This window comes from Vicugna pacos, chromosome 19 (genome assembly GCF_048564905.1).
Source record: "Vicugna pacos chromosome 19, VicPac4, whole genome shotgun sequence".
Lineage (NCBI taxonomy): Eukaryota > Metazoa > Chordata > Mammalia > Artiodactyla > Camelidae > Vicugna > Vicugna pacos.
Window position 1 is genome coordinate 33,315,123 of NC_133005.1, and position 24,266 is coordinate 33,339,388.

General features: G+C 51.0%; 2 protein-coding genes and 1 long non-coding RNA gene across 4 annotated transcripts in view; 1 reads left to right on the forward strand and 2 right to left on the reverse strand.

Moving 5' to 3' along the window:
• LOC140687297 (uncharacterized) overlaps positions 1-5,402 on the reverse strand; it is a 39,659-nt gene extending 34,257 nt beyond the window's left edge. The window contains exon 1 of the long non-coding RNA XR_012061498.1: positions 5,301-5,402. This is a non-coding gene — a long non-coding RNA (uncharacterized lncRNA). The remainder of the gene's footprint in view (positions 1-5,300) is intronic.
• A 7,804-nt stretch (positions 5,403-13,206) lies between these two features.
• Positions 13,207-18,150, forward strand: KCNK15 (potassium two pore domain channel subfamily K member 15). Its single transcript, XM_072943592.1, has 2 exons — positions 13,207-13,530; positions 17,420-18,150. The coding sequence occupies exons 1-2, from the start codon at positions 13,248-13,250 to the stop codon at positions 18,121-18,123; spliced, it is 987 nt and encodes a 328-aa protein (XP_072799693.1). The 5' UTR covers positions 13,207-13,247; the 3' UTR covers positions 18,124-18,150.
• An 875-nt stretch (positions 18,151-19,025) lies between these two features.
• The window catches only part of RIMS4 (regulating synaptic membrane exocytosis 4), a 55,917-nt gene continuing 50,676 nt past the window's right edge, over positions 19,026-24,266 (reverse strand). For both annotated transcript variants that reach the window (XM_072944285.1, XM_006202507.4), the window contains exon 6: positions 19,026-23,595. In XM_072944285.1, the coding sequence (XP_072800386.1) occupies positions 23,377-23,595 (219 nt within the window). In that variant the 3' untranslated portion in view covers positions 19,026-23,376. The remainder of the gene's footprint in view (positions 23,596-24,266) is intronic.

A 24,266-nucleotide genomic window follows, 5' to 3' on the forward strand; every position in this document is an offset into this window, starting at 1 on the left:
GAGTCGAGGCCTGTGCTCTTTCTCCTAGGTCAGATTGTCTCTGAGTATGATGGCAGTCTCTACATACAACAGGTGCTCAATAAAGACTTATTGCATAAATAATAAAAATAAGAGCTAACATTTATCGAGTGCTAACCACATACCAGACTCTGTTCCAAACCTCTTCTACACAATGATTCACTTGACCCTCATGATAACCTCTGAAGTAAGTATAATCATGCCCATTTCACAGATGGAGAAACTGAGGTACAGAGTAATTAAGGAAATAGCCCAAGTTTACACAGTTCAAATTTGGCAAAACCAATTCAGAGCCAGAGAGACCCACTCCAGAGCCCCTGCTCTTGGCCACTAGGCTACATTAGGAATGCAGCCACTGCAGGGTTCAGGGGTAAGGCCTGGATGAGTAGCAGTGGGAATAGAAAAGAAAGAACAGAAGCAGACTGGAGAATCAGCGGGACCTGACCATGCCTGTGAGATCTTGTTGGAAGGATGAATGTGAGGAGAGGGGAAATAAGATGCCAAACACATCCCTGGGCTTTCTGCTGGAGGACAGGGGGACTGGAGGGCCATCGCCAGAAACCGGAAAGAGGTGAACCCCTATCAGTGGCAGATAGGAAGGGGTGTCCTAGATGTTTTGAGTTTGAGGAGGCAGTAGTCATCCAGGACAGTGTGGCTAGAGGCAGCTGGAGATGAAAGATAGGACAGGTCTGGGCACAGAGAAAAAGAGTTCAGGTCGAGAATTTGGGTCACCTGTGCAGAGGAGCAGCTTAGATAATCGGATTGACCAAGCTGGTTTAGTTATGGAAACAGCAAACAGGTACATGCGTGTGTTGGTGTGTATCACCTCTTATTACCCTCTCCAGCTCCACTGCTTCCCCCTCGCTGGGGCCACCATCATCTCTGCCCAGAACAGTGCAGTAGCCTCCTCCTGCTCGCCTGGCTTTCACCCTTGTTCCTTACAGGGTGTAAGGAGCCAGAGGGATCCTGTTAAAACTAAGCTGGCCCACGCCACTCCTTTTCATTCTGAGAAAAGCTAACAGCCTTTGCGGGACCTGCAAGGCCCCCTGTTCTTGCCCTATCACCTCTCTGCCCTTACCCTCAGTTATTCTCTCCCTTGTGCATGCTGCTCCGACCTCATCAGCTTCCTTGCTGTTGCTCCAACACACCAGACTTGCTCCCAACCTCAGGACCTTTGCACAGGCTGTTCCTGCCGCCTGACATCGTCTTCCCCCAGATCCCCACGTGGCTAATCCCCTTGCTCTCTTTCAAGTTTGACTCGCAAGTCACCATTTCACTGAGAACCCACCCCAGCCACCTTCTTCCAACCCCTCTGGTGCAACTAGCACAAATCACCTTTTAACATACTGTGAAACTTATTTATATATAACATTTGCTATTTGTTGCCAGACTCTGCAAGCAGTGGAAATTAATTTGTCTGCTTTGTTCACTGATGGGTTCCCAGGACCTGGAGCAGTGCCTAGGATAGGCCATGCCCAGTCATTACTGAATGAGTGAAATAATATATCTTGCTTTTTAAAAAGGGATTTAATGCGGCTTAGAAAAGTCAATACGTAGTTGACAAACGGAGTGGCCGCTCAGTTCACAGTGATTTCCCAGTGGCCATGTCCCTGTGGGTTGGAACTCACCCTACACCCTCCTAATCCTCAAACTTAGTAGTTTTCAAAGTGGGGTCCCCAGCCTAGAAGCCTCATCGTCACCTGGGAACTGGTTAGCATTGCAAATATCTTGTGCCCCATCCCAGATCCACAGAAACCCTGGAAGTGGGGCCCAGAAATCTATGTTTTAACAAGCCCTCCACCTTATGAAAATCTGTGTTAAGATTAAAAGGGATCTGAAGAAAACAGTGATGCGCTGCTGCCCTCTCGTGGCTTTTTGGTGAATGAACCACTGAGAGGTCTCTGTCAGGGAAACTCCTTACAAACTGGGGCCCACCTGCCTCCTGACTCACCGTGGAGAAAAGGAGTCACAGCCAGGGGAACGGACTTACCCAAGCAAGGCCTCAGGGTGAGGCGGCAGCAGAGCTAGGCCCAGGATTCTTTCCTATCTGTGCCAGATGCAGCAGCTTCCTTAAAACCTTTAAATAGATGCCTGGAAGAGCCAGGGTACCTGCATCTGTCCCCCTGGTCCCTCTGCCCACCGTCTAGCTCCCTCATCCCACTGACCACACCATACAGCCACGAGGACCTTTGTCGAGCATGACTATGATTACGTCACCCTGCTTAAACCCCTCCAAGGCTCAGAGGTGCCCTCCGGGTGAGCTCCAGGCTCCCTCCATGACTCACTGCTATGTCTTCCAGCCTCTCCCGTGCCCCAGCCACATCTGATGCTCCAGGCAGAGGGGACAGCCAGGGAGAAGCCTGGGCCAGCACACTCCTGTCCCCATGTCTTCACAGGTGCCCCTGATTACTCTTCATTAGTCACAATTTCCACCCAAGGCCAGCCCTTCCCCAGGCCCTGGCTCCTAACTCCTCTCACCTGCTTGGGTGCTGACTTCTGCCATTCTCCCCTCGTTACCCCTACATCGCCCATTTCTCCCTCTCTTCCAGATCATCCCCATCCATAGACAGTGCTGGTCCTTTCTCCAAGGCTCAAAGGAGGCAGCCCGCCAGCCCATGCCTATCCTGGCTACTCTGGTAACAAAAGCTGGGGCTCCCTCTTCAAGGGGCAACTCCAGCAGCCTGGGGGAGGTGAGGTGCCTGGGAAAGGAAATGCTACGTATGGCCACCACGTTTCATGTGCTATCCAGAAGTCCACCTGCCTCTCTGCAGTGAAAATGTGGTCTAGGATCTGATCTAGTCTAATTACCGTAACTTCCTTTCTTCTTATTTTTTTTTAACAGAGGTACTGGGGATTGAACCCAGGACCTCGTGCATGCTAAGCATGGGCTCTACCACTGAGCAATATCCCTTTCCCCTAATAACCACCATTTCAGTGTGATGGTAGTAACAACAGTATTTTGAAATATCTGCAATGACTACTTTGTGATAAGAAAATACTCGTGGTTTCTTGGGTGGCAAGTAAGTACTGCTATTAATACGACTTTGTTTTCTACGCTCCTAATTGAAGAAAGCGCTAGGTGTTGGCTCGAGGCCAGTGTAGAGACACCATTATTTTCCCTTTCAAGTTCAGGAATCCTGGAATTTCATCCCCAGATCCTTGGATACTGTCCCTGGGAACAGAACCTCTGCATTAGGACATGACCGAACCATAAGCGAGGAGAGCCTGTGTGCTCGGGTGGCCACGGAGAGCAGGGGCCCCTCCAACACGCTGAACACGTATTCACCCCAGAGGAAAAGACCATATTTTACCAGGAATATGGAGACTCGAAGCCAGGCTTGATTTATTGTTCCAGCTGGGTGACCCTGAACAAGCCGTCTAACCTCTCTGAACCTCCACTGACTCAGAAGAAAATGTAGGCCATGGTCCCAGTCACACAGAGTAGTCATGAGAATTAAAGGTGATAATGGCTTGGGATGCTTGCAAATTCTATAGGAATTTATATCTAAGATCTTCCAACACCAGCCAGTGAGCTGGTATTAAAAATAAGAACACAGTGACATGTCACCAAGTGAGATGGATTCCAACTGTGAGACTGGCCTTCACTCTGAACTTATGACCTTCCTAATTTGAGGGGTTATGAAACTCATTCTTCTAAAAAATGACGAGGATTATAAGGAGAGTGTTTGCGGGTTTTTTCCCATTGTTTTTACTTTGCAAATGGAATTGGCAACGTTATTTGGATTCACAAATATTTTATGCAATTTAGTGGTTTTCTGAAGACCAAAAAGTATGAGAATCAGTGTTTTATACCACCACAAAAATAGTCATTCTTATTAACACTCGAAACTAATCTAGCTTAGAGAGGATTCGATTTCTGACCTGGGATCAGTTTGAATAATAATTATTAACATGGATTGAGGGTTTCAATGTGTCCCAAACCAATCTAAATACTTCACGCATGTAACTGGCTGATTGAATAATCTGAACTTGGTGAGGGACACACATAAATGGGTCTAGTTTTTCTTCCACCATTGCCTTTGAACACATTCAATCACATCTCTCCTTCCCCCATGCTTTTCAGTCCAGATTGAACATCTAATCATATCCTTTTAACACCTCCTTTAAGTCAAGTTTGGCCCTTTACCTCAAGGAGGCACTGTTATTTAACAAACTGTCAAACAGCCTAACCAGGTGCACCTGACAACACTATAAGGTACATACTATTATTAATGGCATCTTATAGATACTAAGGCCCAGAGAGGCCAGGTAACTTGCCCAAGGTCACACAACTAGTAAATTAGAGACACAGAATTCAAACCCAGGCTGTCTAGCTCCAGAAACTTGCCCTTAATCTCCGCGTTACAGAGATTGAATCTCTGCAGCACTGAGAGTGTGAGGGTTCCCTAAAATCCTTCCCCACCCTCCAACCTTTCTGAGTTCTAGCATGAGGCCAAGAACATAGTGGGGGTGGGGATGGTATAGCTCAATGGTAGAGGCCATGCTTAGCATGCATGAGTTCAATCCCCAGTACCTCCATCAGGAAGGAAGGAAGGGAGGGAGGAAGGAAGGAAGGAAGGAAGGAAGAAAGAAAGAGAAGAAAGAAAGGAGGAAGGAAGGAAGGAAAGAAAGGAAGGAAGGAAGGAAATAAAGGAAGGAAGAAAACATAGCTGGTGTTGCTTCAGGTCCTCTCAGGGGATGGATTCCTTTTGTGTGGCAACTGTTTAAACGCTACTATTCCTCAAACACATGTAGTGGCTTCTGACTGTTGAGAGAAATCTGGACCCCTTGACCTCTCTCAGACCCTGTCCCCAGAAGTACACTTCACAGCCTCTTTCTGCCAGGGTCCTCTTTCCCTTGTCAGAGAATCAGATACCACTCACCACTTCTCCCAAGAGAGCAGAAAAGGTATATCGTTTCTCCCCATTCTAGAAAATCATTCTCAAATCCTAGTCTTCTGCTCACGGAGGCTGAGGAGGAGGGGATGGAGTGGGAGAAAAGCTGGTATGATGCCCCTAAAAGAGTCAGTCCTGCTGGTGTGTGTCTCGTGGCTTTCTAAAATATGAGGGTATTCAGCACCTTGTGTCCCTGCATTGGGACTTTAACTGGAAATACAAGATAATAGGAAAAGTCCCATCTAAGAGTCTCTTACATGTGTATCATCGAACTTAATCCTCACAACAGCCCTATAAGGTAAGTTTATTAATTAGGGTAATGGTAGCTGTTATAACAAGCAAGTCCCCAAATTCAGCGGCTTAATGCAATAGAAGTTTCTTACTCACATAGTATTCCAAGGCAGGTGCTCCTAGCTGGGGGGCAGCTTTCCTTCACGTGGTGAGTCAGGTGACTTACATGTTACAGCTCCACCAGCTCCTGGGCCCACCAGCCTTCTGCATCTAAATTGCAGGCAGGAGTGGAGATCACCTGCTTGATAAAGGCCCCACCTGAAAGTGGCACCACTCCACTCACATTCCATTGGTGGGAACTAGTCACATGGTCTTATGTTGGCCGCACAGGAGGCTGGGAGATGTAGTCTCTGGCTGAGCCAGTGTCTTCCAAGAGAATTCCACACTACAGGCTTTGACAGTTAGGCAAAGAAGCTCTCTTTACTAACGTTTGTTTAATCAGCTCACCCGGCTAACCAGTACTCACCATTCCACCTCAGTACAGCACTCCTGGCTGGGGCATAATGAATGCTCACAGCTAGGAGGCCAGTCTCTGGCACCCTTGCTCCCTTCTGCTCTCTCCCATAGAACGGAGTATGGGCTGAAAGTTTGTGCCCCGCCCCATCACTACCAAATTCATATGTTGAACCCCTAACCCTCAATGTGATGGTATCAGGAGGTGGGGCTTTGGGGAGGTAATTAGGTCATAAGGGTGGAGCTCTTATGAACGTGATTAGTGCCCTTATAGGAAGAGATGTGTGTGAGCTTCCTTCTCCTCTCTGCTCTCTGCCACATGAGGCTACAGGGAGAAGACGGAAGTCTATAAACCAGGGGAAGGGCTTTGACCAATAGCCCCACCATACTGGCACCCTGATCTCAGGCTTCCAGCCTCCAGAACTGTGAGAAATGAATGTTTGTTGTTTAAGCCCCCAGTCCATGGTCTTCTGCTAGAACAGCCCAAGCTGACTAAGACAAATGGTGTGTTCGCCAAGAATCCATTGGGTTTGTTCCCAAGCCAGCCTGCACAAGTGCATTTGTTACTGTCATGGTGTAATTTAATTAGATATTCCATAAACTGATGAAATATGAGTGCACAAAGGAGGAGATTTGTTTTTATGAAAATTCAATAAAGATGAGTCACTAAAAAAGACTATCAAATTAGGTGCGGAAGAAACGACTACAAAAGATCTGAAAAAAATTACCGTGAGGATTTAGAGGGATTCTGCACTCAAGTTGCAACACAAGTGCCTTCAGATCCTGGCCCCACTTGAAATAAACCCAAACTAGAAATCAGAAGAGAGATCCTAGTGAAGTTCATGTAAGGAGGAGCGTGAGAAGTCAATCAACAGCCCCACACTCAAAGGACAGAATGGCAGGTGCTCAAGGTGTGTATCATTAAAACAATTCCCTGCTAACCACTGGTCCCAACTGAGCTGGATATGTAATAATAACTGTATGGGATTCTTATCCTCATTTTATAGGTGAAGAAACTGAGGACCAGGATACCAGCAGGTAAGTGGTGAAGCCAAGATTCAAAACCAGCCAGTCTGGTCGGAAGCCTATGTCTCACTCTCTATGCCAGCAACGTCCAGTCGAACTTCCTGTGGTGATGGAGATGTTCTCCATCTGCTCTGTCCAATGTAGCAGACACTAACTAGCATATGGGTATAATGAGCACTTGAAATGTGTCTAGTGCAACTGGAAAACTGAATTTTTAAATTAAATTAAATTTTTGTTAAATATCAGTGGCCACCTATGGCCAGTGGCCACCATATGGGGCAGCACAGCTCTGTGCTGTCCTTACTTTAACACGTGGCTTCTTAGCGTCTTGGCTGTTTTATTTCTTTGCCTTGACCCTTCCCAGCCATTGATGTCTTCTGAAGTGCAAGCCCCGATTCAGATGTCTCTTGATTCCAATTCTTTATGTTGACTGGGGAACGGGAGGGGTGGGCCTCTGTCAGCCTCGGCAATGGCTAAGTGGCATCAGCTGTTCCTCAGGGCAGGGGAGTGTCACCTTTAGGAGCAAAAGCTTCACAGCAGGACAGGACGGCTCCCTCCCTCCTTGACAGCGTGACTGGAGGCAAATCACTGCACCTCTCTGAACCTTGGCTTCCTCCTCTGTAAAGTGGGATGAAAAGTGCCTGGTGTTGGGGCGGGGGGGCGTGCGATATAGCTCAGTGGTAGAGCAAGTGCTTAGCATGCTTAAGGTTCTGGGTTCAATCCCCAGTACCTTCATTTAAAAGTAAATAAATAAAAACCTAATTACCTCCCTCACAAAAACAAATAAATGAACTAAAAAAAATGTGGGAAATCAATAAGACATCTCAAAACAAAAAAAAAAAAAAAGGGAAAGGGAAAAACAGTGCCTGGTGTTAAACAGTAAATGCTGGAGAGGGTGAGGAGCCGAGGGAACCCTCTTACACTGCTGGTAGAAATGTAGTTTGGTGCAGCCACTATGAAAAACAGTATGAAGATTCCTTAAAAAACTAAAAACATACTTACCGTATGATCCAGCAATACCACTCCTGGGCATATATCCAGAGAGAACTCTCATTCGAAAAGATACATGCACCTCAATGTTTATATCAGCACTATTTACAACAGCCAGGACATGGAAACAGCCTAAGTGCATATCAAAGGGGAATGGATAAAGAAGATGTTATATATGTATATATATATATATATATATATATATATATATATATATACACACACACACATACATACACACTAGAATATTACTCAGCCTTAAAACAGAATGAAATAATACCATTTGCAGCAACATAGACCTAGAGATGATCATACTAAGTGAAGTAAGTCAAAGAGAGAAAGACCAATATGTGATATCATTTATATGTGGAATTTTTAAAAGTGACACAAATGAACTTATTTACAAAACAGAAAGAGACTCACAGACATAGAAAACAAACTTATGGTTACCAAAGGTGGAAGGGGGATGGATAAATTAGGAGTTTGGGATTAGCAGATACAAACTGCTATATTTAAAACAGACCAACAGCAAGGTCCTACTGTATAACAGCACATGGAACTACATTCAATATCTTGTAATGACCTACAATGAAAAAGAACGTATATGTTCTTTTCGCTATGAATCGCTATGCTGTACACCAGAAACTAACACAACATTGTAAATCAACTATACATCAATTAAAAAAATTAAGTGCCTAGTGTTGTGAGGATTTCGTGAGCTGGTAGCTGCTAAGCACCTAGCTCTCTGCTTGGACCAGAGTAACTGCTCCGTAAATGTCCTTCTAATTCAGTCCAACCCTCGGAGTAACCCTCCCCTTCAGACCAAAGGAACAGCAGGAGAAAAAATGGGGGTGGGGATGGAGAGGGAGAAAAGGCTCTTTCAAAAACGAAAAAGCTTAGTGAGAAAATTCTCAGTTGTACATGCAAACAGAGAGAATGGTTTAACAACCTCCCCCTTACTTCTATCAGCCAGCTTTTAGAAATTATTAACCAGAGTAAAGGTTTTAGTATCTTCATTAAGCCAAAGATATCCATCCTTAGGAGGGTGAAGAACAAACTTGCAGTGGCTCCAACCAAATGGCCACAAACACATGTTCGGAATCCTCTGAGCAGCCCTGGTGGGTCCCAACAGCCGGAGACTGCTCAGGGTCATGCTCAGACAGCTGTCATTTGTGCCACAAATGATATCTTCCCCAGCCTGAAAACAATGGTGTCCCCTACATGGATGTGGCTCTCATGTGTCCCTGGCCATAGGTTCCATCTGCCTGGGTCCCCCCAACCATGTGTCTTCCAGTGCCTGCAAGATTTTGGAAGACCCCCAAATCCTACCTAAAATGTTCTTTAGATTAGCAAGAGGCAGCTTTTAATTTCTTGCAAACCAGATCCCTAAATGATGCTCTAGAAAGGCTACAGGTGCCATCTTAAAGGAGCTGGTACCGCTCACCCCCTGAGGTCCAAATAACCCATTCTTTTAGGAGACAGGCAAAAGAGATCTTATCTAGGGAAAATACCCAGGGATTCTGGCCTTCTGGCCTTCTGGAAAATGACTGAACTATATTCTAACTATAAAAATCAATCTCAAGATCCCAGTAGGTCTGGGGAATAAGCAGTGTGGAAAAGGGAAAAAAGAAATTAATTGGGTGGAGGGGTGCTAACATTTGCTGGGCACCTAATCTATGCTGAGTGCCCCTCCAGGCTTTCACTGAATCCTCACAGGAACAGATCTGTTAGGTAGATACTTATACCCCCTTTTCACAGAGGATGAAACTGAGGCTCAAAAGGGGAAGCCACTTGCCCAAGATGGAACTGAGGTCTGGCTCACTCTTAAACTCATGTTCTTTCTTAACCACTGTCCTACAATGTGCCACCTTGGACCAGTCCTTCCTCTCTCTCTGAGCCTGTTTCTCTCCCTGATGTGAGAACAGCAAGGCCTGCCTGGCTCATAAAGCTGTCAGAAGAATCTAGACTCATAAAGGATGTGAAGGGCTTTGAAAGGTGTCCAGGACCCAGCTGGGGACTTGTTGTTCTCAAGGCCGGCAACCTGGCAGCTCTGGAAGAAGATCCAAGGCCCAATTGACGGGTCCTGGGTGCGACTGGGGCATGAAGGGACAGAGGAAAACCACAAGGTCCCCTCAGGTTCCCACAGGAGGCAGAGGGAGTGGGAGCTGCAGGGGGTGCCTTGGGGTGTTGCTGTTTTTGGTGACTGCTCAGCTGACAGTTTTCCAAGCTGAGAAACTCACATAACAAACTCTAACCTCCTCTGGCTTAAAATAGAGCCGCCGAACCGAAAATGCCAAGCACAGGGTAGAGTCACCTGCCTGGCAGGACCAGACAGCCCCCCCATGGTCCCAATAATATGCACCCTCAGCAGGCCCACTTCACAAAACACCTCTCTGCCGCATCTCAGGATGCTCGCAACGGTGGGGGTGGGGAGCCAGCCACCGCTCCTCGGAAAGAAGGAAAGTCAGGTCCAGAGATGCCACAGGAGGGTGATAAAGCCCCCAGCATCTTACCTGATTAGGTGGTGCCATGTATCGGAAGGATGGTGGCCTTGGGGGCCAGACAGCCCTGAGTTCAAGTCTTGACTCAGTCACTGCCTGCTGTGAGGACTTGGCAAATGGGGTCTTTTCTCTGCACCTCAGCTTCCTGCACTGGAAACTGAAGGCTCCCTTAGCAACGTCTATGAATATACCTCGTCCACTGTCTTAGCCTTGCCCCTGCTTCTGGAAAAAGAATGCTTGACATCTGTAGTCATACAGAAGGAGAAAAAGTGGCTACCTGTTACCAAATACCTGGATAGTGACATCCATTTCTCAGATGGGAAAACCAAGGCACAGAGAAGTGCAAGTCTTCTATCCAAAGATAGACACCCCGCTAGGAAGTGGATGAGCTGGAATTTAAACCCAAGCCTTGTTGATCCCAGCTATGTTCATGATCAGGACTCATTAACTGTCCCCATGGTGGACCCGGCCCTTCCCCTAAGACTCAGCCTCCCTCCCATCCTGTCCCCACAAGTTCTTCTCAGATCCTCCTTGGGCTATAAGTCCTTGGTGCAGCCCCCAACCCCACTCTGAGACTATAGTCCAGGTTTCTGTTCCTCTGAAGGAATCAGAGAATCAAACTTGCTCATGCCGTCCCTAAGATAAGGCTGAGACAGCAGCGTCCTTGCTTCTGGTCCACTGAGCTGCTCCGCCTCCAGCTTCTCAGGGGAAGGAGGGGTCCAAGGCCCCCCTACCAGGGGCCCGATTCTCCCCAAGAACTGAGTCAGGGGAGGTGATGAGTCTAAACATCCCTGTGGACCCGGGCCTTTGCCTTGCTGTGGTATTTGCAATTTTGGCGGACATTTCTGGTGAGTTCTCAGGGCCAGACGCTGTCCTTAGGGCAGCACATCTGGCAGCTCATTTAATCCTCACAACCTCTGCAACAGTGCCCTGTTGCGGCTGGAAAAAACTATCACAAACTTAGCGGCCTGAACAACACAAAATTGTCACCTTCTGGGTCTGTAGGATGGATATCTCCTTCACAGGTTTCAGGGATAGGATGTGGGCATCTTTAGAGGGGCCGCTATTCCACTGACCACAGCACTTTATGAGATTGGAACTTTTCTAACCCTGTTTTACTGGTGGGCAGTAGGCAAAAGAAGTGGGATATACAACCACGCAGTGGGGGTGCAGAGTCCATGCTCTTAACTTCTATGTGCTGCTGCTGCTGCTTGTTCATCCACAGACTGTCCCTGGATGTGTGCTGTGTGCCGGATCCGGGTACTATGGACAGAGAGGTGACCAAGATGGGATCTCTGTCCTCAGGGAGGACAGATATGGAAGGTGAATTACAATGCAGCGGAAGGAATGTGAGATGGCAGGAGCCCAGCAGCCTCTGGGAGTACAGAGGAGAAACACCTGAGAAGTCAGGAAGGCTGTCCAACTAAGTGGAGAGTCTGAAGGATGAATAGGGCATTAGCCAGCTGCCCCTACCACACAAGGAGGTTGTGAGAATTAAATGCATTAATACCCATCAAGTGCTTCAGCTGACGCCTGGCCTCTGGTAGGCATTCACTGAATGATGGGCTTGGGAGAGGACTGTTCCAAGCAAAGCAAGAGTTTGCGCAAGGAGTGAAAAGTTTAGTGTAGCTGGAGCCAAAAAGTGCAAAGGGGCTGCAGGGAGAGGGGTTGGAGGAGTCACAGGGGGACAAGTGATACATGCCAAGGCTGCAGCAGAGATGTGGGACGGTGGGGGCTCCAGATAGCTGCAGGAGAGACCCATTAGCAAGTCCTGTTGCTCTGCCCATCTGGGTAACACTAGCTGCAGGAACAGGCTGACCCACATGTCTGGGGCTTAATGCCACCAAAGTTCATAACAGGTGTTCCTGCTGGGGGACCCTTGGCAAGGTGTCATTCAGGCACTCTAGCTCCTCATTCCACGGCTCTGCTTTCTCCTAAAGACTTCAGGTCTCCATATTCAGTCTGCAGTTGGGGGAGAGAGGTGAGGCATGGCATGTGGGAGGGTTTCATTAGCCAGGCCTGGAAGTGGCACATGTCACTATGCCTTTATTCCATTGGCTACAGCTCCGTCACATGGACACGCCTAAGTGCCTGGGAGGCTGGGAAATGTGGCTACTGGCGTGCACCCGGCACCACCTCCCTGACGTCTTAGGTCCACCAACTTGTCTCCATCTCTGGGGCGGTGCCCCTGGTCCAGGCCACCCTCAGCATTTGGATGACAAGATTCTCCTAACTGGCCTCCACTTGGCCACCATCCCTTTTCCACTTGACAGCCAGAATGCTCTTTTTAACAAGCGTCAATCAGATCATCGGTGTTTGTTTTACTGCTCACAGCCTTTCCAGGGCTATCTAACATACTGACGAATAAGCCTTCCTGAGGGCCTGTAAAACCCCGTGGGAAGTAGACTCTCTGTCTTCCTTCCACTTCCTTCCTTCCCTCCCCCGATGCCCCCCAGCACCCTAGTTATTGTGACTCCAGACAACACTGGCTTCTCTGCTTAAAGGACTTGCACTTGCTGCCTGGACTCCCGCTCCAGTCACTCCCCAGGGAGGCTTTCTCCCACCACCTTAGCTGATGCCACCCCCACCCCCCGCCGTCCCAAGAAAAGATGTTTTCCTTCTTTATACCACTTGTCTTAAATCATCTTTTTGTTTGTTTGCATTTTAGCCAACCCTCTGTCCTAGGATATCAGTTCTCTTTACACTAGGAATTTTGTTTGCATCAGTAGGTTCTTGGTAAATATTTGTTTAATGACAGACGGAAGGAATGACTTGCCCAAGGTTACAGGACAACATAGTGGTGGAGATGCGACTCCTGCAGACCTGGGCTTTGGACGCTTTGCTCCAGATGTCACTATTTGCAGACACATTAGCCCCAGGGTAAACAAAGGCAGCTGTGCGGAAGGAGGCAGGGAGGAGCCCTCTCTGCCCTCCTCGCCCCGCCCCGCCCCCCGAGGCCCCACCTCTGGGTGCCGCCCCGCAGCCGCCCGCAGCCGAGGCGCTTGCCTCCTGGGGCGCGGGCGGCCGTCGGGGCGCATGGACGGGGCCGGCGAGCGGGGCCCGGGGCTCCGCGATGAGGAAGCAGAGTGTGCGCACCGCCGCGCTCATCCTGTGCATCCTGTCCTACCTGCTGGTGGGCGCCGCGGTCTTCGACGCGCTCGAGTCCGAGGCAGAGAGCGGCCGCAAGCTGCTGCTGGCCCAGAAGCGGAGTGAGTTGCGGAGGAAGTACGGCTTCTCCGCCGAGGACTACCGCGAGCTGGAGCGCCTGGCGCTGCAAGCCGAGCCGCACCGCGCCGGCCGCCAGTGGAAGTTCGCCGGCTCCTTCTACTTCGCCATCACCGTCATCACCACCATCGGTGAGCGGCCCCGGCGACTCCCCTCGGCGCTCGCTCCATCCCCAGCCGCCTGAGGCGCCCCTGGGTTTGAATCCCATCTCTGCCCCTGATCAGCTGGATGACTTTGGACCAGTCATTTCAGCTCGCTTCCCTTTGTCGAATGCGCTCTATGCTTCCGCGCAGGCAAGCCTGGGAGGAGCCAGTAGGTCCCGTTTGCCAAGAAGCTGGCCCGTGGGACTGTCAGAAACGCCCCAGGGGGAGACGGATGGAGTGGGGCCAGAAGCCCAAGTGGCTGGAGCTGTTTCCTTGCCTGGCTGCAACACGCTAGCTGTGTGACCTCAGACCAGTTGCTTAACCTCTCTGAGCCCGAGTTGTCACCTCTGTACAATAGGGGTGCTAACAGACCCTATCTCAAGGCTGTGGTGGGGCAATTATCATCAAGGAGATAATATATGCAGAAAGTTTCAGCACAGGGTCTGATACAGGACCTAGAAAGCACTAAAAAAAAAAAAAGATTGATTTTTGTATTGTAACAAAGAGAACGAGCACCTAGTCTATCTTAGTCACTGTGGGATGGCCAGTGCCTAGCCTGTAGTAGAAACTCAATAAATATTTGTTGAAGGAATGACTGATTACCACCAGCTTTGGACCTCACCCTCGGGGATCCAGAGCACTTCCTCTGCAGCATCTGGCCTGCCAGCCGTTGCCATGGCTACCGTCTGGCTGGTACCTGCTAAGCCTCAGCCTGGGGAAGCAGAAAAGGAGAGAAGCAGGTTCTACAGGGCTCCACGCTGGGTGCCAGCCACTCCCCAGGCCCCAGCTATAGATGTCCAGGTGCCAATCTGGGCTTGGACCACGACCCCGGAAGCTAGCACCTTGGAGAAAGCTCCTCCGGGATGCTCTTGCAAGTCAGTGTGACTTTGTGGGTTCAGCAGTGTAGTCAAAAGCCTGAGTTCTACAATTACATAGACCAGAGTTCAGTTCTCATCTCTATTGCCTCCTGCCGTCTCTGGCATTTGATTGTACCTCTCTGAGCCCTGGTTTCCTCAACTACAAAATGCAGTTGTTGCTACCTCACTGGGAGACTGCCAGGTTTAAGTGAGGTCAAGTGTGTAAAATGTGCTGTTCATTATTTGCCAACTGTGGGCCCAGCTCCCATTCAGCCCTTTTGACCCCTCCTGTCAACATGGGCCACCTGCTTCCCTATCTTGGCTCAGCCTAAGACCCTCCCTGTCACTGTGCCCGGTGGTGTGGGACCCTATCCACCTCCTCTGCCCTCCTCCACATTTTTTGGAGGCCTCCCAGCTAGGTTTGGCGTCCCCTCCAGACTGCTTCTCTCTGATCTGCATCTGGGATCCTGTGAAAAGAGACTTGAGTGGAAACAGCAAGCATTTTGCCTTTCATGGCCACCTGGGGGCGCCAGCATTTGCCGTGTGGTCCAGGCTGCATCAGCCAGCCTTGCAGAGAACCAGGCGCCAGAACCCAGGAGTTGAGCTCTGCATAGACAGGAGAGAGTTACTGAGAAGCTATGGAGGATAGTGCTTAATAGCTCAGCCCTGTGACCTTTGGGCAGCTTCCTCCTTCTAAACCTGGTTTCCTTATCTGTAAAATGGGGATGATAATATCATCTCATCCAGTCACTGGGACAAAAAAAAAATAATCCATGTAGAGTACCTAGCATGTTTAGTTATCATCATTATTCATTTTTCCTTTCTGTCAAAACCTGACATAGCCCCAAACAGCTGGAAACAGCACTGCCTGACCCCTTATTCCTAAAGAGGCTTCTCTGTCTCACACTCAGCTCTGCTTTCAGTTTGGCTTGATTATTGATTATTAAACTTTCATTCAGTCCTTGGTCTGTGTCAGGCTCTGTACAGAGCACTGGTGACGAGGGACACAGAGAAAAGACCGGCATGGTCTCTAGCCTCAAGGACCTCATAGTCTAGTGGTTGGCAGAGACCCTCCCCACCCCTCAGTAATAGATAGAGGCAGACTGATAGGACAATGAAATAGAAAAATGGAAGTGGAGTCAGATCTATAAATATATATATTGCGCTGCTGTTTCAAATGTTATGTATGCAGACAGTACACACTTCACAGGGTAGAAAAGGCACGGGATGAAAAAGAAGTCTGCCTCTCACCTCGCCCCTCAACGCATGAATTCCTTTCCCTGGATCAACTGCAATGATCTGTTTTCTGAGTACCCTTCTGACTATATTCTCTGCCAATACAATCCTTTAAAACACACACCTATATAGACATTATATTATACATGCTTTTGCTTTTTTCACTTCGTATATTTTGGTGTTTTTTTTATATCAATCCTTGAAGAACTGTGTCCTCGTTTCCCTGGCTGAACAGCAGGGCTTCTCAACTCCCAGCACTGCCAACATTTTGGACCAGATACTCTTGCTTGGGGTGGGGGCTGTCTTGTGCATCACAGGAGGTTAAGCAGGACCCTGGCCTCTACCCACTAGACTCCAGGAGCACACAGCCACCACTTCACAGCTCTACCAACCAAAAATGTCTCCAGATGTTGCTAACTGCCCCCTCAGGGGCAAAAGAACCTCCAGCTGGAACCAGAGCTGTGGAGTATTCCGTCGTTTAGACAGCACCATGGCTTATTTAACCTGGCCCCTACTGATGGACACTTAGGCTCTTTCTCATTTTTGCTATGACCAGAAATGCTGCAACAACTCATGCATATACCTCACTTTGCACGTGTGTGTGTGTTTTGGAAGACTACCTTCCTAACTGTGGAACTGCATAGGCCAAAGGTGTATTTACCTTTTGGCAGATGGGGCCAATTTGCTAGAGGAGGCATATTCTGCTGGGGAGGGACCACCTGACTTTTCTTGGGTTATGGGGCCCTTTGAGAATATCATGAAAGCTTTCACTTCTTCATCCTGGAACAGGCACGTATCCACTAATTCCATGGTGATGGCCCAGTGTGCCAAGACTCAGGGACGCCCACTCATGTTTATGTCCCCTGCAACAGTTGAGGGGACTGAGTGAGGAACTCCACCAGACTGAAGAGGTGTTTGGTGACAGCTGGCTTGGAGCAGGATCTGAGAAGGGAGATGTGGACTGGGGCAGGGGGAAAAGGTCATTGTGGGTGCGGGGAGAGCCATGAGAAAAGGCATGAGGAGGAGGGGCATGGTTGGGGAAACAACACCGGGGAAGGCTTGGAGAGGTGAGGGGGTTGAGCTTGGACATCCATCACCTGAGAACTGGGACTTTACCCTGGGGGTCCTGGGGAGCCATGAAAGATTTTACTTTTTTTTTTCTATCAATGCACAACTTACATACAGCAAAATTCAGTTTTTCAGTGTACACTTCTGTGGGTTTTGCCAAAAATAAAAACCTGTCATTGTAGCTGCAGCCACAATCAAGACATAAAACATTTATATCACTCTCCAAAATTCTGTCATGCCACTTTATAGTTAGTTAACCCCTCCTCCAACCCCAAGGACTGGCAGCCACAGATCTGTTCTCTGTCCCTATAGTTTTGCCAGATTGTTCCCAGAATGTCACTTAAATGGAACCATGCAGTATGTAGCCTCTTGAGCTTGGCTTCTTTCACTCAGCATAAGACATCTGCGATCCATCCTTTGTTGCCGAGGAAACAGTAGTAAATGCCTTTCTATTGCTGAAACAAATTCCACTGCATGGATGTACCACAGGTTGTTTATCCATTCCCCAGATGAAGGCCATTTGGGTTGTTTACAATTTGGGGCGATTATGAGTAACCATGGAAGGCTTTACAGCCAGGGAATGATTAGTTAGAACTAGCATTTGAAGATGCTCTGGCGGCTTTGGGGGATGGAGAGAGAGACCCGGGGAAGGAAGTGGGTGAGAGTGTGAGATGGAGACGAGGACTCACCAACCCTTCCCTCCGCTCTCCATCCAGGGTATGGCCACGCTGCGCCGGGCACGGACTCAGGCAAGGTCTTCTGCATGTTCTATGCCCTCCTGGGCATCCCCCTGACGCTGGTCACCTTCCAGAGCCTGGGCGAGCGATTGAACGCACTGGTGCGGCGCCTCCTGCTGGCGTCTAAGCGCCGCTTGGGCCTGCGGCGGCCGCGCGTGTCCACCAAGAACATGGTGGTGGCGGGGCTGATGGTGTGCGCGGCCACCCTGGCCCTCGGGGCCACGGCCTTCGCGCACTTCGAAGGCTGGACCTTCTTCCACGCCTTCTACTACTGCTTCATCACCCTCACCACCATCGGCTTCGGCGACTTCGTGGCGCTGCAGAGCGACGAGGCGCTGCAGAGGAAGCCACCTTACGTGGTCTTCAGCTTCCTCTACATCCTCCTAGGGCTCGCAGTCATCGGTGCCTTCCTCAACCTCGTGGTCCTGCGCTTTTTGGCCGCCAGCGCGGATGCGCCCGAGCGCGCTGCCAGGCCGCTCCGCCGGGGGGCGCCCGAGAGCCGCGGCCCCTCCCGGCCGCGCCGCCCAGGATGCCCCGCAGGCTCCACCTCCGTCTCCTACCGCATCCACCAGCTGGAGTTGTGGGCCCGCGACAATCTGGGCTTCTCGCCCCCCGCGAGCCCTGGGACTGAGTTTGGCGACGGCAGGGCAGGCAGGCCTCCGGCTCGACGGAAGTCCATCTGATGGCCCTACCCCTGGCCGGAGCTAGATCCTAGAACCGGAGGGTCTGGACTCACCTGTCGGTGCACCCTCCCCAGAGCTTGGAGAGGGGTGAGGGGCTGTGGCCTCAATGCCGTCCTCTGCCACAAGCGGCTTCTCATTACCTCTTGCGGCAAGCCCCTCCCTCCTCTTCAAAAATATATTAAAGTCGCATCATAAGCACAAGCACGACTCTAAAGTCACCCCGAATGCACACAGTATTGCCCTTGTGATCCAAATTGTTTCAGGAGGGCGTGGCACATCACAGGCCCATGTCACTAGCTAGCCCAATGGAGCGGAAGCAGGTGCCCATATTTCTGTTGTGTGAAGAGGTGGGTTTCCGTGTTGCAGGGGAAATGCACGACTTTCAACACTGGAATCCTACCTGTGAGGCCAGCTGCTCCCTCTGTGACAAGCAAAGGGATCAGATGGACTGAAGGGAAACACTTACCGTCCAGTGTGAACCAGTGGGCAAATCTCTGCAATATTTAAATGATTACTCATTCTCTTACTCAGTGTGTGCGGTGGAATTGGCCCCACCCCCAAATGCGATGCTCCTTGTCCTTGGCCTGACCCCTTTTGCAATGCAGGGGGCCTTCCCTACATCATGTCTCTGGGACTACCTGGATGTTGTCTTTTCTGGGAACTGTGAGGTCACTCACAATGTGACTTCGGGGAATCTCATTCCCTCCCTGGGCCTCAGTTTCCTGTAAAATGACTGGGTTCACACATAATTCTGTTCCCTTCTGTGCATTTCTGGAAGGGTTCCTGGGACAGGCCTGGGCCCCATGAGGGGGCATTAACAAAGCTGACGTCCCGTAGCACTCAGCTCTTTAAAACTAACGTCCCAAATTGAACTGTGTCAACACAAAGCAGAGCAAGCCAGGTTAGAAAAGCCAAAAACTTTAATTTTCAACATGAGCTACATGGTCATGAACACAATGCAACGTGACCTGCTCCAACCCAGGGGCCCTGGAAACCCTCCCTCCCCCAAAGCCCGAGGGGCTTCTGCTCCCAGAGAGGGAAAGGGGAAAGGTGAGTGAGCGGAGAGTGGGCCTGAAAACCAGGGGTCCAGCCTTCTTGCCACCCTCTCAGGGGGCAGTGGTAGAGGAAAAGGGCTCGAGAGGATGCCTGAGGCCCCGGGTTCAAGTCTTCACTTCATCCTCACAGAAGCTGAATCAAACGGGCAGTCAGCGCCTCCCACACAGAGCTGGAGAGTTGGATGAGCTCGTGGACATGGAAGCTTCCTGTCTGCTCGGAGGTGCTGCTATACAGACACGGGGCCTCCCGGAGCCCAAGGGAGTCGTGACAGGGGAACGGGGGATGGAAGTGGGGCACCCCAGTCCCCCGGGCCTGGCACAGCGCTGCTGCTCAGTAAATAAATGCAGGTGGCCTTGCCGGACGCAGCAGCTGTGCTCCAAGAGCAGCGAGGCTCAGAGCTGCCCTGAGCACCTGGGTGTCCCTGTGAGCGCCTGCTTCAGGGAAATGGGTGGTAAATCAACTTGCAAAGTGCATGACCTCAACTCTTTGCTTCACCCCAGGTCAAAGAAAGATCTCTCAACTGTTAGAGAACAGAGTTCTCGTCCAGGCTCAGCTGCCAACTCATAGTTGGACCTTAGCAGGTGCCTTCCCCTCCCAGGGCCTCAGTTTCCTTTTCTGTAAAACAGGGCTGATAACACAGGCCCCCACCAACTGCTTAGGGGCTCCTGGGAGGGTATCTGCGAGGTAAAAGCACTTTGAGAACAAAAAGGTTTGCAAAGCACTATGGGAAGATCAGTGTTATCACATCTGAAGGTTTGGTGAGGATTTCCTTAAGATGAGGTGGTCCATAGCCGCCTCACTCCCACACAGTCCCAGGGAGGGCCTGGTGTCTTGCCTCCCTCAAGTTGGCCCTGGAGGGACGATGGCCCCTCAGTGGGAGCCCCCACTTAGACATCAAGGCCTGGACCAAATCCTGCACAGCCTCAGTCAGCCAGGCCAGGCCCCCAGGAGAACAAGGTCTCTATGGCAAACTTTTCCTCCAAACCATGGCCCAGAAAAGTTACTGGCCCATCGAGGTGGAACCAAGTAGGGCTGGGTGGCCCAGGGCTTAAAGGCCACAGATATTTATCATGGCAGATGTGCCCTGGAGCAACGGGCTCCTGTCCCATTAAGATGGGAGCACAGTGGGCCCCCCGCTCTGGCCCCACGGCTCACTTGCTGATGGGTCATGTCTTGGGCAAGTCACTTCCAGATTTGAAGCCGCAGACTCCTCCCCTCTCAGATGGGCTACAGTTCACCCTGCCCATCTATTCAAGGCCCCTGGGAGGCTCCAGGGAGGGAAGGGCGGAGGCAATGTTGTGGGAAATAGCGGCCCCACCTTGTCCTGCCCTGTCTCCAGCTCAGCCTCGGGTGGACGAGGAGACCCAGGCAGGGGGAGACATAAACTCACAGGGGACCCCAGAGGTGACTCTTCCCCACCCTGGGCCTCGGTCTCCTCATCTGTAAAATGGAAATGACTCCACTGATGGTCCCAAAGCCCTTTCCCTTTAGTATGACAGGCAGATTTTGGAGAAGGAAAGTGGCAATGACTCCCTCCCATGGTACCCCTGCATGTGACCTCCAGCCCAGAGACTGAAAAGCGAATTGTTCCCTAGAGACCCCAGCACCCCCACCCCTAATCCCCCCAGCTCCACACTCTGCTTCTCTCCAGATGGTGGAGTTTGAGCTGGCAAAGGATCAGACAGAAGTGGGCTTTAAGGTTCCCCAAATCTAATAATGAGAATCATCAGCCCCTTCCCAAACCCCTATCCCTTGGTGAGGACAGACGGTGATTCCCACGCCAAATGATCAGAGCCCCCTCGGAAGGCGGCCATGTGCTCACGACAATGATACAAAGAAAGAGGGCTCCAGCCCCCCTCCCACCCCTCCAGGAGGTGAGCTGAGATTTCACAGAACAAACAAGAAAGTCATTGAGGGGGGCCCTCGGTGACCACCCTCTGGATGTTATTGCTTTGGAGCGCTCTCTCTCTTTATAAAGGCTGTGCAGACACCTGAGGGTGGGCTCAGGCTGGGGTGCACAGACTGCGCCCCGCCTCCCTCTGGATGGGGCAGCTAGGCTCCGCCCCATCTTTGAAAAGCTAGTCCTGAACTACCAGAGCAGTGCCAGCTGGAGAGAGAAGGCGCTCTCCTGGCTCAAAATATTCCAAATGGTGAGTAATAAACGAACGGCAGAGAAATCACACTGGTTTAAAAAAAAACACATGGGGGAGGGGCTGATTCTAAGCCTCTGATGGGAGTCCCTCCAGAGCCCTGCTACTTCCTACCCCAACCTTGGGATTCCAGCGCCGCAATCCCAGGAAGGTCTGCCGGCCACCTGGATAAAAGGGGCACCTCCGTCTCCCCTTCCCAGCGCATGGAGGTGCAATAACTTTAAAGGAGGTCCAGGGCTGAAACAGGCTGAGGGGTGGGGCGATTTCCAGGCGGAAGGAATCACCTGGTCAAGTAGCCTAGAGAGGGACCAGGGACAAGGTGGGACCCAACACAGCCAGGCATCTTCAATGGAAAATGCTCTCCTCTGATGGAGCCCAGGACCTCTCTGCCAAGGCCCACATCCTCAGGAGTGCTTCCTAAATAAAATCAGTATCAAGGGTAATAAATCAGAACATCTGAGTATTGTGGGCAGGTCCAGCTACAACCCTACATGGGGAAGGGGTGTGAGGGGGAGGGGGAGGAGGCGGCGCCGGCCTCCTGTGGATCAGGCTCCGGATCCAGGCCCAGGCCAGCGAGGAGAAGGCCATCTCCTGGAATGCACTATGTTTCCTCCCGCCCCTGTCCGGGACTCTGTAAGGACTCGATGTGAGCTAAGACCAGGCCCAGGGCCTGGCACGCTAACTCTACCCAGCTAACCTGGACTACGCCCTACACAGCAGGACTGGGTAATGAGGGGTGGTGGGTAGTGGGCTGCTGGGTGCCTCCCAGGGGAGGGGGCAGAAATGTGCTTCTACAGTGAGGGGCCAGCCTGCGTCCTCCCCAGCATGCAAAGGGGCTTCCGCAGGTCCCGGGGAGGGGAGGGCCGGGCTGGGCCGGGCAGGCAGCTACCCAGGCCTGCTAGAGAAGGAATCTCCCGACTCATACACTCACGCCTCTTCTCACTCTGTTTCTCTCCGTGAGCCAAGGTTACTGAGGCCAGGGCGGTGGATTCTGCCCTTAGCACAGGATGGTTTGTTTAAAAAGACTAAAATTGGGGAGTTCTGTTGCCTCCCCAGACCTCTAGCCTGGAGGCAGAGGGACAGACAAGATGACCTTTGACCTCATCCAACAAGGAGGGATTCTCCTACTTGGGAAGCCCTCGCCTTGGCACCACCAGCCCCAATCTCAGCTTTCTTTAGACTCCCTCTCCAATCCAGCATCCCCAAGATTCAGAGATGGTAAACCCTCTGAGGCTAGGGTTCTTGAAAATCAGGGTCCAACAGCTCCTCCAGCAAAACAAAGACAACACTGTTCTTTCCAGTCTACCAATGGTTTGCAAACTAGCTTGTTGCAATCCCACAGAGCCAGGCCCCCTGGGGGTCTGTGCCAGGCCCTGAGAACCTCCTCCTTTCCTTTGGTCCCTGCTGGACCCCAACTCCTAGAGCCACCAGAAGAGGGGCAGGCAGGAGGGGACAAACAGATGGACTCGAACAGGCTGCGGCAAAGCTCCTTCCACAGGCAGGTGGAGGGAGGCCTGAGCTCCTCTTCAAGTGGGAGGCTCTGGGGCCCCGGAGCTGGCTCCGGATCCTTGCAAAGCTGCCCCATTGGCTACGGGGCAGGAGTAGCTGCCTGAACCCGGTGCCGCAGGAAAGACACTTGCTGGTAATTGGCACCATGGAGATGGCCGCTGGGTTCTGGACTTGGCTCCGGGCAGCGAGCTTCCAAGGAGGCAAAAAGGGGGAGCAGTCGGACAGTGTCTGGGGCAGGAGAATGGTTTGCTCTGCCACCTCAGTCTTTCCTTTCTCCAGATTGCAGCCACATCCACCAGGTCAAGAACTGGCCAAGTCAAAAGTGCAGCCAATCCCATTGGGAGAGGGAAGGTCTCAGGGGGTAGGAGGCAAAGAAGGGGTGAGGAGGGGCCCTGGGGGTCAGGTCTCCCCATTCTGCTTCCCCTCTGTGGGGGAGAACCCCATCCTCCTCCGTTCAATGTGCCCCTGGGCCTGGGGTCCCAGGTCGGGGCTGGGCAGTCTCCAGGCCATCTTGGGGAGCCCCTCCCCATCCCTAGCACTAAGATCGCTCACCACAGGGCCCCACGGTGCTCTCAAGGGACAGCTGGGACGCCTGCCGAAGCAGGGGTCCCGTGGCTGGGTCCACCATGGAGGAGGTGGGGAAGAGCTTGTACCAGCCCACGGCCAGGGTGGTCAAGTCCAGCTCCTCCAGCAGTACGCGGGCCACACCCATGAATTGCTTCCGCTCCATCCGCCCGTAGTTCCCCCACACGATCACCTGTGGGGCAAGAGACACAGTGGTTCAAATCCTGCCAATGCCACTCACAGGCCTGGAACCAGAACCCGGGGTCACCTCCATGCCCGATTCATCCCCAAGTCCTGTGAATTTCACCGCCTGAAAATGGCTCAAGTTCCACCATATTCTTCTGGCTCCAGTGGCACCATTTGAATGACTGGCTTCCTGCCTCCAGTCTTGCCCTTTCTGTTCCATCCTCCAGACACCTCATCTTGGAGCCTAGGCCTTAAAGGCTGACCCTACACTGTGAGTGTCCTACCTGCCCCATGCCCCACCCTCGGCCCTCTACTTCCATCCAGATCATCAAAAACAAAGTTTTTAAAACTGGCTGGTAGGACAGCTACATGTAAATCAAGGAAATTAGAACACTCCCTCACACCATACACAGAAATAAACTCAAAAGAGTTTAAAGACCTAAATATAAGACATGACACTGTAAAATTTCCAGAAGAGAACACAGACAAAACATTCTCTAACATAAATTGTAGCAAATATTTTCTTAGATCAGTCTCCCAAGGAAAGAGATAAAAGCAAAAATAAGCAAATGGGACCAAATCGAACTTAAAAGCTTTTGCACAGCAAAGGAAACCATCAATAAAACAAAATGACAACCTGCAGAAAGGGATAAAATATTTGCAAATAATAGGACTGAC

Bases quoted from the DNA above. Each gene is read 5' to 3' on its own strand.
- KCNK15 (XM_072943592.1), top strand. From the start codon at position 13,248: ATGAGGAAGCAGAGTGTGCGCACCGCCGCGCTCATCCTGTGCATCCTG. The intron at 13,531-17,419 runs GTGAGCGGCCCC...CTCTCCATCCAG, and splicing joins CACCGTCATCACCACCATCG to GGTATGGCCACGCTGCGCCG.